Source organism: Vipera ursinii (genome assembly GCF_947247035.1).
Source record: "Vipera ursinii genome assembly, chromosome: 1".
NCBI lineage: Eukaryota > Metazoa > Chordata > Lepidosauria > Squamata > Viperidae > Vipera > Vipera ursinii.
The window spans coordinates 200,530,089-200,546,681 of NC_139512.1; the positions used below are offsets into that span (position 1 = coordinate 200,530,089).

Genomic DNA, 16,593 nt, shown 5'->3' on the forward strand with positions numbered 1-16,593 from the left:
TGATCTTTTCCAATCCTGTGGCCACTGTTGAGTTTTCCAAATTTGCTGGCAAATTGAGTGTAGCACTTTTACTGCATCGTCTTTTAAGATTTTGAATAGCTCAGCTGGAATACTGTCACCTCCACTAGCTTTGTTGTTGCTCAGCTTTTCTAAGGCCCACTTCACTTCACATTCTAGGATGTCTGGCTCGAGGTCAGTGACCACCTCATTGTGATTATCAGGGACATTAAGCTCATTCTTGTATAGTTCTTCTGTGTAATTTTGCCACCTCTTCTTAATCTCTTCTGCCTCTGTTAGGTCCCTGCCATTTTGGTCCTTTATCATGCCCATTTTTGCATTAAACGTTCCCTTCATCTCTCCAATTTTCTTGAAAAGATCTCTGGTCCTCCCTATTCTATTGTTTTTTTCTATTTCTTTGCATTGTTCATTTAAGAAGGCATTCTTATCTCTTCTAGCTATTCTTTGGAATTCTGCATTTAATTGGGCGTATCTTTCTTTTTCTCCCTTGCCTTTCGCTTCCCTCCTTTCCTCAGCTATTTGCAAAGCTTCCTCAGACAGCCATTTTGCTTTCTTGCATTTCTTTTTCTTTGGGATGGTTTTGGTTGCTACCTGTTGTACAATGTTGCGAACCTCTGTCCATAGTTCTTCAGGCACTCTGTCTATCAGATCTAATTCCTTAAATCTATTTGTCACCTCTACTGTATATTCAACAGGGATATGATTTAATTCATACCTGACTGGCCTAGCACTTTTCCCTACTTTCTTTAATTTAAGCCTAAACTTTGCAACAAGAAGCTCATGGTCTGAGCCACAGTCAGCTCCTGGTCTTGTTTTTACTGACTGTATAGAGCTTCTCCATCTTTGGCTGCAGAGCATATAGTCAATCTGATTTCTGTGTTGACCGTCTGGTGAGGTCCATGTGTAAAGCCGTCTCTTGGGTTGTTGGAAAAGAGTGTTTGCTATGACCATCGTATTCTCTTGACAAAATTCTATCAGCCTGTGCCCTGCTTCATTTTGTACTCCAAGGCCAAACTTGCCTGTTATTCCAGTTATCTTTTGGCTTCCTACTTTAGCATTCCAATCTCCCATGATGATAAGGACATCATTTTTGGGTGTTAGTTCTATAAGGTGCTGTAGGGCTTCATAGAACCGGTCAATTTCATTCTCTTCAGCACTGGTGGTTGGGGCATAGACTTGGACTACTGTGATATTGAATGGTTTGCCTTGGATTCGAACTGAGATCATTCTGTCATTTTGAGGGTTGTATCCCAGTATTGCTTTTCCTACTTTTTTATTGACTATGAAGGCTACTCCATTTCTTCTGAGGGATTCTTGCCCGCAGTAGTATACCTGATGGTCATCTGAATTAAATTCACCCATTCCTGTCCATTTTAGTTCGCTGATACCTAAGATGTCGATGTTTAGTCTTGTCATCTCTTGTTTGACCACGTCCAGCTTTCCTTGATTCATGGATCTTACATTCCAATATATATATATATATATATATATATATATATATATATATATATATATATATATATATATATATATATATATATATATATATATATATATATATATGAGCTGTCACTGTTGTGACTACTGCCTGTGGATGGCGTTCGGTTAGGCCGAAACAGGAAATAAATATTTGTCCCATGTTTGGGGCCTAGCAAGGTAATCTAAACAGTTAACAAGCATTTAACATATACTGTGTGTGTGTATATATATATATACACATGCACACACACACACACACACACACACACACACACACACACACAGTCAAACACCGGGATAATATAAAAAACCAACTGTTTAATAAACTTAGCTTTCATCAGCTAACTGCCGACATCGTCAGAGTGGAAATGGAACCAGCAAATTAGCCTTCAACAAATCTATAGTTTATACCCACAGAATGTCTGTTGGAACACATGGGTCACTGCCATGGCTTGTTATTTAAAAAGTCACCCTGGCACACCGTAGGTCGGAGGTAAGCATTTTTCGAGGGAAGGGACAGCATACAGAAACCATACAGCTTTTTTCAACTCTGCTTCTGGAGGAATGAAAGTGCATGGTGTGATACAGCAGGGTACAGCTTTTGGGGGCACACATGCAATGCTGTGATGCCTGTAGAAAAGAAGTAGGGCTTGTGCCCCAATGATGCTTTTGTCATCTGATCCCCTGCCCCTTTCTCCTTTGCCATCCCCCTCCAGATGGTGCCGCAGGGTGGTGAGCCTGGAGAATGGGAGCTGTGGGTTCTAAGAGATAAATTGCTCGAATTCTCACTCCCCAAACTTGGAGAATGTCCAAAAATAATACCCCCCTCCCAATTTGAGCACTTTGCTATTAACCTCTTTGTTATAATTTCAAAATTCTGCCTATAGGTTTACCACTCATTTTAAAAATGTGAGCATAGCATACAGAAGTGTTAATGTTTGAATATAAATGTTAAACATAATATGCAGAACTGTATACTATCAATCTTAACAGGATATGAAAAAGTAGACTGCAAGGGTAAATTACTTTATGCAACCCTAAGTCCTGAAATGTATATTATTTCTATAATTATATACTTTTCATTAATTTCTCCTGAAAGAGTGTATTTATTCTCATCAATATACTTCACAGTTCAGTAATAAAGCCATAAACCCTAATTTATTTCTCCAAATGAAGTCAAATTACTTTGGTAGCTCAGTATTTAAAAAAAAAAAAACCTGGAACTTGCCTTGTAGATCAGCCATAATTTCAAACATTCCTGGATAGTTAACTTGGATTTCATCTGAATCCTGGAAATAGTAAATAGATTTTGACAATCACCAGGGAAAAAAAAACACATTAACTCTAAAAATGGAGCCTCGGAAATAAATAAATGAAGTCAAATTCAATATTGCTAACGATATTCTCTCCATCCTACATTATCACTCCATATCACAGAACACTTTTTTAAAATTGAACTGGAGAAGCATCTATCAATAAAATGCAAGCATTGCACATTGACAGAAGAATAATCTGTTTGAATAAGAAAAAAACAAAGCACAGGAAACCCCAAGAAATGATGCAATAGAAACAAACAGAAACCTGAGGCAATAGCTAGGAGAGAGACACTGGGTTTGTATACCACACTAAGCCTTATCATGGTTTGATTGGCTACTGTAAATCAAAGACTGGGATTGGTGTTGTGTGTAAAGCTGGACAAAGTTGTTTATTTGATAAGCTATGGCTTCTTGAAATGTGTTACTGAAAATCATCCCCTCCGCTGCTTTCTTTCAGTCCCTGGGATAGTAAAGTTGCGGGGATTCAACCAACTTCCTTCTGCCAGGGAGTTGAAGCAGCCCAGGGGTTCATAACCACAAAAACAACTACAGGCCTGACCAACTTATTAAGAGCCTGACATACATGAAACGTCACACACTAGATCTAGTGTCTGATGTGGGCAGACACAAACCAACTGGAAAATAAGTGGGTGGGGAGGAGATTTAATTTCACCACTTCTCATAGGGGATATTTTCTTATTATCATTTCAATTTATCTGCTGCCCAATCCCCAACAATTCTAGGCAACTGCAATGAAAACATTTTGTTTTAAAAACAAACAAAATAGCTGTACAGAGTAAAGATAGCAAGGATGACAAAACAAACACAGATGGGAACAATTAGAAACAAATCCACATAACGGAAAGGGTGGCTTCACTCATCCTGATCAGTCAGATTATTCTCTGACTGCCATGGAATTTTACAGTGTGACCCCCACTTTCTCCACAGTGGGAAAAGATGGGTCAGAGGGCATTTGGGGGAATTTCCCAAGTCTGGTATGCAGTTTGATTGTGGTCACCCATCGGAATAATGGAGGGTGTAGGGGGCTGGACTAGACTGCATTGGGGCAACCTCTCTCTGCCTGGAGATCCACTGCAGTTTCTTGGTTTACTGAGATGAGAGACATGAAGTGGTTGAGAATACACCTGGAAGGCCCACTTCAGGTCTGACTGGACACTGATACAAGCTCACGTTTAGCAGCAAAACCAAAATATTTTGCCATCCTACTGCCATCCAGCAGCCCTCATAAGGCAACTTGCTATCTTTCTCAAGAATGTTTGACAAGACTGGCACCTGAACGGTTGCTGTGAAGACTTAGCGTTAAAACTGCTTAGATTGAAGAAGAGCTAGACTTCACCTGGACTAACACACTACGGTAATTTGAGGGATGTCTTCTTGTGGTCTGGAATCATGATGAGTTCCAAGGAAGCAGACAGAACGTCTGCAATGCCAGTTCCACCACTTCTTGGGTGGGTCTCTGTTCTTGATAGCTGCCTAAGGTTTCCTGTGAGATGGCAGGAGGCTGGATTGAAGCAGTAATCAGTCCTTCCTTGAGTAAAGGATTGTTTCCCTCGCCTCTTTAAAAGAGTAGTGTGCCATTGACTTAATCAACGTTTATTCAAGTCAACTATTTTGGACTTTAGATCCATCCCCAACCTTGCTTTTCTAGGAAATGTTGTGAAGAAAAAGGTGCCTCTAAACTGGACAGCCTTAGAGGATTATTTGGATCTTTGGCAGTCAGGTCAGGATACACCACAGAAATTGTAGTCTGGTGATGTCTGGGATAACTCTCCTTGATCTCTTTTGGTACCATTGATTATAGTATCCTACTGGAATGTTCCCGAAAGATTGTAGAAGAGGATAAGGAAACTTGAACAATCTGAGACTTTGAAGTCCTTCTGCTAAAGTCCAGGAATCACTGACTTCAGCAAGTAAAACTCTGTTCCCTCAAATCTAAATCCATGGAGAGGGCAGGTTCTCTATAGATCAGCTGCAAAAATTAAGTACATTGGTTCCAGTTCAGTCTGGTTCCCATGACTAGTTTACCTTATGACCTAAGTTGTACTTTAAAGGTAAAGGTAAAGGTTCCCCCGCACATGCGTGCTAGTCGTTTCCAACTCTAGGGGCCGGTGCTCATCTCCGTTTCAAAGCCGAAGAGCCAGCGCTTGTTCGAGGACGTCTCTGTGGTCATGTGGCCGGCATGACTAGACGCCAAAGGGGCACGGAATGCTGTTACCTTCCCACCGTAGTGGTCCCTATTTTTCTACTTGCATTTTTACGTGCTTTTGAAGTGCTAGGTTGGCAGAAGCTGGGACGAGTAACAGGCGCTCACTCTGTTTCGTGGCACTCGGGATTCAACCTGCCAAACTGCCAACCTTCTGATCAACAAGCTCAGCGTCCTAACCCACTGAGCCACCGTGTCCCTAGTTGTACTTTATTACAACTTAAAAGATTTCTTTCAGTTAAAACAAGACAGCAATAGTGATTAACATCTGTTGTAGTTTTCTGGACTGTTTCTTCCTTATAATGGATAATTACCACTGTCAGTGTGTTGAAGCCAGCTCTTCCCAGTAGATGTCCTAGGTCACTCACAGCTGTAAAAGGAGACACATGTGGAGAAAATCCACCTTCTCTTTCTAGTTCTGCTAGTTGCAAAGAGCAGCGAAGTTCAAAGAGTGTGTCTCCCCCAAACATAGAACCAATAAATACTCCATCAGGTTTAAGGACTCGGTGTACCTAAAATCAAAATTAAACCAGGCATTATCTAATATATCCTTATCTACATTTTGATGCTAAGGTCTTACTTCAGAGTAAACTCCACCAATCTCATTGCAATGCATCATGCCAATGAAAGTCACTATACACATACTTAGACCTACTTCATTCTTAAATTCCACAAAATCTCATTGGACATGTAACAGAAGAAATATTTAACCAGTGCATTTGCAGAAATTAATAGAATTGGAAAGGGCTGTCCAGTTTGGTGTAGGACTTCAAAGTAACACATCTCAATTGTTAGGAAATGTAGAATATGCAATAAATTCAGCAATCATTTGCCCCCAAACATCTGGATCAATATTCTAATGCAGAAGTGAGCAATCTTTTTGACTCTGAAAATTATATGTAGATGATATACACCAATAATATACACACATATGTATATGCATGCAAAAAAGAGGCATTCTCCAAAACAGACAGCAGGCTCCCTTTCAAATGAGGAAGAATAAATACATGGATGGGACTCCTGGGAGAAAAGACTTTCTCCTGCATCCAGTGATCTTAGTTTAGCCAAGATTTTCCAATAGCAATAGCACTTAGATACTGCCCCATAGTGCTTTACAGCAGCACCCTCCAACCTTTTGGCCACCAGGGACTGGTTCCATGGAGAGAGGCTTTTCCACGGACAGGAGGGGGCGTGACTTTGCATACTGCCTGCATCCCATGGATGGGGCTTCACTTGTTTGTGTGGCATGCCGTGGACCAGGGATTAGGGACCCCTGCTTTATAGCACTCTCTAAGCAGTTTACAGTCAGCATATTACCCTCAACAATCTGGGTCCTCATTTTACCGACCTCAGAAGTATGGAAGGCTGAGTCAACCCTGAGCTGGTCAGGATCAAACTCCTGGCAGTAGGCAGAGTCAGCTTGCAATGCTGCATTCTAACCAGAGCCACTAAAGCTCCAATATTGTAATCCACAGGGAAAAAGCACAAATCTTGAGATAGGATGGGAGTAAGATAAGAAAGGAGTAAGAAAACTGCACTTGTGCCGTTGTTGTTGCTGCTGCTAGTAGCAATCAGAACAGCAATCTTTATCTTCCCATCTGGCAATCAATTGGTAGCAAAGAAAAGAATGTGGACCATCTAGGTTGTACAGAGTAACCATGGTTGCATATGGGCTATGGATGACTGAATCCTGCCCTGAGCTGGACTGAACTTTACCCACTTTATTAACTGCGAGCAGGTAAGTACACCTAAATTTGCAGGTAGTCCTTGACCTATGACTATTTGTTTGACTGTTCAAAATGACGACAATCTTGGAAAAAATGACTTACAACCTGTCCTTGAAGTTACCCATGGTATTACAGCTGTGTTGTGATTCTGTGCCAGCCTGTGATCCTGGCAGCTGAGTCTGGGGAATCAAAGGAGGAGGAGGAGGGGCCTGGGGAGCCATCAGAGTCGTAGGAAGATTCTGATGAGTTACCAGACTTACAAAGTGAGGAAGAATCTGGCCCCTCCACTCATGGTGAAGCTGAAAGCCAGCTGGACTGAGAGAAGGAGTCAGACTCGGAGGAAGCACAGCTGGAAGACCTCAGAGACGCTCGGAAACACAGACAGGTCACACGAGTAAATCAGAGGGAAACAATGGGTTGACTCCAGGGGAGAAGGAGAAAGCAGTGAGAAGCCAGGCCTTGGGGGCTGCGTAACAAAAAGGGAATGTGTGGGAAGGGCTGGTTGCTGGAAGCAACCGTTTGCAAAGAATTTCTGTGTCCAGAGATGATGGTCTGTTTATGTTACCAATGAGTTATTTCCTGTTGGGTCATGCTCTGCTTTGTTTGTGGACAAGGTCTGTAACTTCAATAAAAGGGGTTTATTTATCCAGTCTACTGCTAAATTAGGGGTTGCCTTGTAAAGTAACAAGGACATAGTAGGCTGGGACAGAACAAGCTGTTATCATATGAGTGCAATTTGGATTCTCGACAACCAGCTTGCATTTATGATGGTTGTAGAGTCTTGTGGTCATGGAATCACAATTTGCAACCTTTCTAGCGGGATCCAACACCAAGCAAATTCAATTGGGGAAGCTGGATTTGGCTTATTGAACATTTGATTCACTTATCAACCATGTGATTCACTTAACAACTGTGGTGATTTGCTTAACAATCATGGTAAAAAAAAGATTGTAAAATCAGATCTGATCACATGACGACTTGCTTAAAGACTACTTTGCTTGGTGACTGAAAATCTGGTCCCAATCATAGTCGTAAGTCAAGGATTACCTTTACAGAATGCAAGGCAGGTCAGTATCTCTTCCACCAATATGGTTTCTGTTGGAAATAACCTCCAGGAGGCTAGTTTACTCCACCCCTTTTCTTTTTTCTTTGCTTTGCCAACTCACACTCAATATATCATAGCCATACACAATTCTTGATGAGTTTAGGTTGCTTGCTTTGACAAATCTGTTGCTGCTTTAGGAATACACTGATGTAGTTTCCTTGGCAACTACAAAGATGTAGCTTATTATTGCCACCTTCTGGTATGTCATTTCAATCTCTCAGTTGAGTCCCCAGTCTTCTTATCCCTCTCTCATCACAGAACTGGGCCTGAACCAGCTTAGCTTCTGAGCCCAAGCAAGGTCAATCGGGAACTGCCACCTGCATGCTAAAACAAGTGTTATTGTCACCACTATATCAATACTTTACAGGGAGAGAACAGGTGTACTTACTTCATGCAATGCTTTGGGAAGATCATTGACCCAATGCAAACTAAAAAATAATTACAATAGAAAGCAAATTAGTAAAAGGCACAAAACTCTCTCACTACTGTAAATTTTAGATGGCAAGGGCAGACTGACATATTGGCCCAAGAAAAATATATGCAGCATACCAGACATGCATTTACGCAACATGCCAAGATCTTAAGTAACATAAATGCACGTGGCATCCTTTCTGCTATGCATTTCGCCCAAAATTTCAGTTCCAGCGTATTGTACAAATTCAAAACTGGTACTATCCCTTTAACTTAAATACTTAGTAATACACAGGGTAGTATTCAAGGACTCATAAACGTTCCTCATTTTTTTTTTTTACTGCAGATAACATACCACATTTTCTAAAACAGTGTTCTGGAAAGGCTGCAGGAGTACACATAATAAAGCCAATTTTCTTTATATTAATTTTCTGGCCTCTCAATTATAAATTACCACGCTTGTTCTTGTAGGCCAGATATTGTAGATGACCAGACTGAGCATCCTCAATCACGAGTCCCTGAGCACCCACAAGAGTTCTCAGTCCAGCCTACCTTGAATTCCATTGACTCTTATCTACCGCCAAATTGGTTTGACCATTAGTAGTTCAGATTTTTGTAGAGAGCTTAAGCTTGCAATGAATCTTTGTGTTCATTTGAACCGCCCAAATGTTTTGATTTCCATGGCACTTTTTATTTTATTTTAATTCCATTTATATCCCGCCCTTCTCCGAAGACTCAGGGCGGCTTACAAGCTTAGCAGTCGCCTTCATTCTATGTATATGCCTGCTTATTAGGGCTTTCACACAAACCCCAAGCGGCATTATTACAAAGTCAGCTTAATTGCCCCCAACAATCTGGGTCCTCATTTTACCTACCTCGGAAGGATGGAAGGCTGAGTCAACCTTGAGCCTGGTGGGACTCGAACCTGCACTAATTGTAGGCAGCTGGTGTTCCTTAAGGAGGCATTAGCCCACTGCTCCACCAAGGCTTGACAGATGTTATACTAACACACAAAATTGCAACCTCAGGAATAGTTTTAGAACTCAAGGGTCCCAATTAAAAATATCACTATTCTCATTATAAATGTTTCTGTCTGCTTTAATTCAATTAAATTACCTCAGACTGCTGACAACAAGGTCAAATGTGTTTTCTTTGAAAGGAAGAAATTCTTCATCCGCTATGATATTGACTCTTGGTATTTCTGAATCTAGTGTGTTTTTCTAAATCAAGATTAGAAGAGAAATAATTGAGGATTCCAGTTAAGACAATTCAACTTTTCAGTAGCATGACTTAATATCTGACAAATACCATGCAAATCTTACCAGAGCAATTTCAGCCACATCTGATTGAAAAAGCCTTCCAACAACATCCTAAAAGAAAAATAAGTGGTAAATAACATACTTATTTTATTGATTTTATTTAGGAAACTTAGATAAGTTTGTTTAATTAGCCAGAGCAAAATTAAGAGTAGCATGTATGTTGCATGTGATCAGGCCTTTTGTTTTGGCTAAACAATAATACTACATATACAGTTGCAAGAAAAAGTATGTGAACCCTTTGGGATTACGTGGAGTTTTGCATGAATTGGCCATAATGTGCTCTATTTATTTATTTAGATTTATATACCGCCCTTTCCCGAAGGACTCAGCTCTAAACGTCATGTAAGTCACAACAATAGAAAAACACAGTCTGCTTAAAATAATACTACACAAACATTAGCTGTTGTCATGTTTTAATTGAACATAACATGTAAACATTCACAGTGCAGGGTGGAAAAAGTATGTGAACCCCTAGCCTAATGACTTCTCCAAGAGCTAATTGGAGCCAGGAGTGAGCCAACCTTGACTCCAATCAGTGTGATGATATTGGATGTGTTGCTGTCAGCTGTCCTGCCCTTTAAAAACACACACCTGTTTTGAGTTTACTGGTCTCAAGAAGCACTGTCTGATGTAAACCATGCCTCGCAGAAAAGAGCTCTCAGAAGACCTACGATCATGAATTGTTGACTTGCATGAAGCTGGAAAGGGTTACAAAAGTATCTCCAAAAGCCTTGATGTTCATGTGTCCACGGTAAGACAGACTGTCTACAAACGGAGAAAGTTTAGCACTGTTGCTACTCTCCCTAGGCATGGTCGTCCTATAAAAATGACTGCAAGAGCACAGCGCATAATGCTTAATGAGGTAAAGAAGAATCCTAGAGTGTCAGCTAAAGACCTACAGAAATCTCTGGCACACGCTAACATTTTTGTTGACACATCTACAATAAGGAAAACATTAAACAAGAATGGAGTACATGGGAGGACACCACGGAGGAAGTCATTGCTGTCCAAAAAAAATATTGCAGCATGTTTGAAGTTTGCAAAAGAGCACCTGGATGTTCCACAGCACTACTGGCAAAATATACTGTGGACAGATGAAACCAAAATTGAGTTGTTTGGGAAAAACACACAACACTATCTGTGGAGAAAAAAAGGCACAGCACACCAACATCAAAACCTCATCCCCACTGTAAAACATGGCGGAGGGAGCATCATGGTTTGGGGCTGCTTTGCTGCCTCAGGGCCTGGACGGATTGTTGTCATTGATGGGAAAATGAATTCCAGAGTTTATCAGGACATTTTGCAGGAAAACGTGCAACCATCTGTCCGCCAACTGAAGCTCCGCAGAGGATGAGTGATGCAACAGGACAATGACCCAAAGCATACAAGTAATTCAACAAAACAATGGCTTCAACAGAACAGAATACGCCTTCTGGAGTGGCCCAGTCAGAGTCCTGACCTCAACCCGATTGAAATGCTGTGGCATGACCTTAAGAGAGCGATTCACACCAGACATCCCAAGAATATTGCTACACTGAAACAGTTTTGTGCAGAGGAGTGGTCCAAAATTACTCCAGATCGTTGTGCAGGTCTGATCTGCAACTACAGGAAATGTTTGGTTGAGGTTATTGCTGCCAAAGGAGGGTCAACCAGTTATTAAGTCCAAAGGTTCACATACTTTTTCCACCCTGCACTGTGAATGCTTCCATCTTATGTTCAATTAAAACATGACAACAGCTAATGTTTGTGTAGTATTATTTTAAGCAGACTGTGTTTTTCTATTGTTGTGACTTACATGACGTTTAGAGCGCATTTTATGGCCAATTCATGCAAAACTCCACGTAATCCCAAAGGGTTCACATACTTTTTCTTGCAACTGTATGCACCATTAAACTATTTATTTGCATTCATTATGTTGTTAAACAATACTTTTGAAACATTGTATTTTAAATAACTGATCTATGGAACTAGTGCTACTAGTCTAAAACTAGCCACAAACGTTTTTGGAAAATCAGGTATTTTGAGATTCAAACCATGCTCAAAACTACAGATCTCTATTTCTTTATCTGAGGAAAGCCATTTTAATTAGCTGGGAAATGCTTCTGATCAGACATAAAGAAGAAAATACAATTAAGATGTATTCTGCCTTCCCTTGAAAACCCCATGTATTCTAAGTCATGGCAATTAATTCCAACCTTCTACATAATTAAAAATCCAACTGAACCAATGAGGTTTACTTTTTGTGACCACACAGTACAGTATGTGAAAAAGCTGAAACAGTGAAGCACAATATTCTTAAAGAGGAGTGATATTTGTTACATCTTATTTTTAGCATGCAGGAAAAGCTTGATTGCTTAGTCCAGTTGTCTGATTCAAATTTACAAGATTAGGCAGGTTCCCACAACATATTAAGTCATCATGGGATCTGTCTAGCTTCAGCTTCATGTGTTGTAGAAATCCAATCATTCTGGTTTATAACCCATGGCTTATTATTTTACTGTATTGTGTAAATCAGCCAAGTGTGATTTCATTAGAAGAGAAGATTGTTATTTGTTAAGCAATCCACAATCTAACAGGTTGTACTGTATGCACAAAACCAAGCTACACAAAAACTTAATACCTTGTTTAAATGCTGAGCAATGTAGCTTCGTCCACACCCAAGGTCCAAGGCAAGGGGAAAAGCCCTTAAGATTGAAAAATAGGATAGGATTAAGATGCAAAACTGTAAATCAATGATCTACTTTAACCTAAATTTCAAAGATATATTGTCGCCTGGAAGCTGGCTGATAGACAGCTTAATCTGATAGCTGCAACAAATGGAAAACAGAATGCTTCTTTCACAGCAGAAAACCTTTCTGCTTTTAGGATTATTAAGAGATTTTAAATTCCCTCTACAATTAAGCATATTTTAGAGCTCATACTATGGTTTTGTTTCCTGGTTGAAAAGTATGAGAATATTTCCCAAATTTGGGTTACTGTGGCTGGTGAAGGCTTCCAGAATCCCAAAACCAGGATGAGGTATGGCATGCAACTGGAGGCTTCAGGCTTGCCCAGTCTTCTTTGATATGCAGGGTGAGAACAATGAGTAGTACTAACACTAGATTTGAGCTTCATCTAAGTTGTGTTAATAGACACGAGATTCTGGTTAAATGGAAACACAGAAAGCAGTGTATTTTGTCATGTCTCTACTCAACAGCCTTAGCCAACACTATTTTTATAGGAAAAAGGATGTTAGGTTTTAATCACTGATTGCACCTTTGGTTACTTCAATCAAACATTGATTTGAGCTTCATGAGCATCAAAACTCTTTTTTGGAGGACTAGATTTCTTTTGATGGGGGCATGATTCACTTCTACAATCCTGTGTCAAGATCAAGTTTTGAGAATGGCAACCAAAGTGTGCAAATGTACAAGAAAGACCCCTCACTCAATTGAAACATTTGGCTCAGCTGAATCAAATCAGCTGATTATCCTAGATTTTCACATACTTTTAAAATATTCTCAATAGTTACAATACAGATTTGAGATAGTGCATGTTTGTGCTGTATGCTGCTTGCTTAATGAGAATCTTTTTATCTTACATGAAGCTCTGATCGCACTGTATGTCACAATACTTTAAGATTATAGATAATACTGAAGAGTTCACAAAATTTCTCTCATCCCCATATCCACAAATAGATGAGTCTGCTACCTCAGGGGCATGGGTTTAAGGTAGGTGAGAGACATCAGACCTTTTTCTGTTTAGAAGAAGACAGTGCAACCTAGTTACAACTGCTTCATGGATCAGAACTTCCTCATCCTCATTTTTCAGTACTGCCAAGATAAAATGAAAAGAACTCCAAGTAACAAATAAAATAAAATACATTTACATTATACATATAAATAAAATTTAGATTATACAGAAGAGAAACATCATTTTGTGGAGAAAAACACAAGATAAAATCTTACTTGGCTATGTCAAATACACGATCGGCCATCCTACCACCAACCTAGAATACAGAAAAAAAAAGGTCTATTAGAATATAGACCCTGGAGATTTTCAAGAAGAGACTGGACAGCCATTTGTCTGAAATGGTACAAGGTCTCCTGCTCTAGCATGAGTTGGACTAGATGACCTCCAGAATAAGATGAACTATTCTATTCTATTCTATTCCATTCCATTCCATTCCATTCCATTCCATTCCATTCTACTCTACTGCTATTTTTTGCAATCATATTTGGTATAGGATTGGAAGAAAATGTTGAAACTATTACAGAATACACACTTCATGCCAAGCCACAGCATTAGGTTTACCAGAAGTATACGGTAATAATCCAGATGAACACTAGAGTTAATGTTTCTTATTCTTTGCTGCCATCATGTGGTCTAAAAAGGATCTGCATCCTAGTTCTAATAGATCAATTGGTTCACAGTACAGGGATACCGCAGTACTCAACTGCTTTGAAACTCATCAAATTTAGTACTCAACACATTTTGATGCAAAAAAATTATCCTGGTACTCATTGTTTGTTTGGTACTCAACACACAAGCTAGAACTTGCCAGTGCTGGCTGCCTTGTGACTCGCTACATTATTCCTTACAGGAAAAATTTGCTTGGTACTCATCATTTTTGGTACTCATTGTGTCTCCTAGAACCAATTAACAATGAGTACCAATGGTACTCATCATTTTTGGTACTCATTGTGTCTCCTAGAACCAATTAACAATGAGTACCAAGATACCACTGTACTTATTGTGCTGTATAAATTCACACGAGCAGTTGTGATAAATGGTAAATCATGAATTTTGTATTAATGCAATACGTGAAAGTTTCCACTGCAATTTACTCAACCTAACAAGATTAAACAAATTATGGTATTTAAAGAAATAAACTGCAATTTATAAACATTTTTGCTATCAGCTTATTAATTTTCAGGGATCTTTTGTCTTTTGATAGCATTGCGTGTTTTTTTAGTGTCATCAATACTTTGAGTTAGTGTTGACTCATTGCAATTGCCTGGACAAGTCCTTGTAGTTCTCTTGGCAAGGCTTTCCAGAAGTAGTTTGCCTTTGCCTCTCTCCTAGGGCTGAGAGAATGTGAGTGGCCCAAGGTCAGCCAGCTAGCCTTGTGCTTAAGACAGCACTGCAAATCAAAGTTTCCAGGTTTCTAGCCTGGTGCCTTAACTAACTATAAGCAATTCTTGATTTACATCCATGGGGTAGGGAATGTTGGGGGGGGGGGGGAACCAGTCTTTCCATTGCTAAGCTAGGCAGTTAACTGAGCTGTGCCCAATTTTACTGTTTTGCCTTAGTTGTTAAATGAATTGTAAATACATGGCAATTGCCAAGTTCCTGAATTTTAATGATATCATCATGGGAATGGTGCAGTGGTCATGTCATATATCAATTTTTTCAGTGCCTTTGTAACTTTGACTGCTCACTAAACAATTAGTTTAGGTTTAGGTTTAGGTTTATTAAATTTTTATACCGCCCTTCTCCCGAAGGACTCAGGGCGGTGAACAGGGCATATCATAAAACTACAAAAATACAAAAGTTAAAAAAGAATTAAATTATTGCCCACAGTAAAAACAATAGAAAATATATATAAATATTAAAACCCTAAATAACTCCCCATCAGGCCAGGCCAGCTTGTTCAAATAAATGGGTCTTTAACCCGCGCCGGAAGGAGCGGAGATCCGGTGCCATCTGGAGCTCAACCGGCAGCTGATTCCACAAAGCCGGAGCGCCCACAGAGAAGGCCCTCCCCCTGGGGGCCACCAGTTGTAAGTTAAGGACTGCTTGCATATGTCACTGCCTGGTTGTTGTTGTTTTTTTCCATTTTAAGCGTACACAAAACTAAAGAGCTGTGTTAGCAAATCAAAAGTTTTTACATCTCAACCACCAAAGTAAGGTCAAAGTGAAAACAAAATCAAAATGACCTTGAATCTAACCCCAGCAATTGACTTACTTAATGTTATTGGGGTCATTAACCAACACAAGAGAATTGGTATTCAAATGTTGAAAATATCCCAAACTAAATCGACCATGCCGGAATAGTTAAGAAAAGCACAGACACACACACACACACACACACACACACACCCAAAAATTGCTAAAGAACAATACGAAATCAAAATAGGCTAGCTAAAAGGTTTGCTCAGGCTCCACATGTATTCCCCCAGCAATACTTGGGAGGCCAGATTGCTTGGAGCTTTTCTCCGACAACAGAACGGTAAAGTGAGAGGATCCTTGGTGCTCTCTGAGCTTGCTTGTATTCTTGCAGACGTTTCACTGCCCTAACTAGGTAACACCATCAGTGCTAGAGTATTTTCAATACTTTCCAAGGCACAGCAAGAATAGGGAGCGCCCTCTCCTCTCGCCTCTACCTCTTCCCGCAGGTACTCGCAGCGCTCCGCGTGAGGCTGCCCGGCTGCCCAATTCTTTTGCTTCCTCTTCATCTGCCGGTCGAAAGGGCTGAGGGCTCCAGGCCCCGTGGCGGGACGAGACCCCACAACCCCGGGCGCCGAAAGGGCGAAGCGGCGGCGGAACCAAAGCCCGCTAGTAGTAGGTGTGCCTCTCACCGCGGCTGACCGCAGACGGCAAAGGCACGATGCCCGCAGAAACGCCTTCGCTTCCATTGCTCCGCCGGCGCCAGCTTCGCAAAGCCTACTAGAGCTAGAAAAGAGAGAGAGAGGGAGAGAGCAACAAACGGGTGTCGGGTTCGCAATATCCGCCTGCGTCGAGTTCAGGTCACTTCTGCCCGCTAGCTTGGAGCTAGACCAGGGGTAGGCAACCTCGGCTCTTTTATGACTCATGGACTTCAACTCCCAGAATTCCTGAGCCAGCTTGGCTGGCTCAGGAATTCTGGGAGTTGAAGTCCATGAGTCATAAAAGAGCCGAGGTTGCCTACCCCTGAGCTAGACGGAGGCGGCAAACCTATTTGAAATGAATGGGAGGCGGGAGTTGCTCATTCACACTGCGTAGCGGAAACTCTCGTGTATTTTTTAAAATAACT

The 16,593-nt window shown here is 40.6% G+C and overlaps 1 protein-coding gene across 1 annotated transcript in view; it reads right to left on the minus strand.

Annotated features, from left to right (window-relative positions):
* NDUFAF5 (NADH:ubiquinone oxidoreductase complex assembly factor 5) overlaps window positions 1–16,319 on the minus strand; it is a 22,614-nt gene extending 6,295 nt beyond the window's left edge. The window contains exons 1-8 of the mRNA XM_083369894.1: window positions 15,965–16,319; window positions 13,547–13,587; window positions 12,220–12,283; window positions 9,603–9,650; window positions 9,397–9,500; window positions 8,258–8,297; window positions 5,352–5,549; window positions 2,726–2,786 (exon numbers count right to left, since the gene is read on the minus strand). Coding sequence (XP_083226020.1) covers window positions 2,726–2,786; window positions 5,352–5,549; window positions 8,258–8,297; window positions 9,397–9,500; window positions 9,603–9,650; window positions 12,220–12,283; window positions 13,547–13,587; window positions 15,965–16,216 — 808 coding nt within the window. The 5' untranslated portion in view covers window positions 16,217–16,319. The remainder of the gene's footprint in view (window positions 1–2,725; window positions 2,787–5,351; window positions 5,550–8,257; window positions 8,298–9,396; window positions 9,501–9,602; window positions 9,651–12,219; window positions 12,284–13,546; window positions 13,588–15,964) is intronic.
* Window positions 16,320–16,593: the final 274 nt, after the last annotated feature.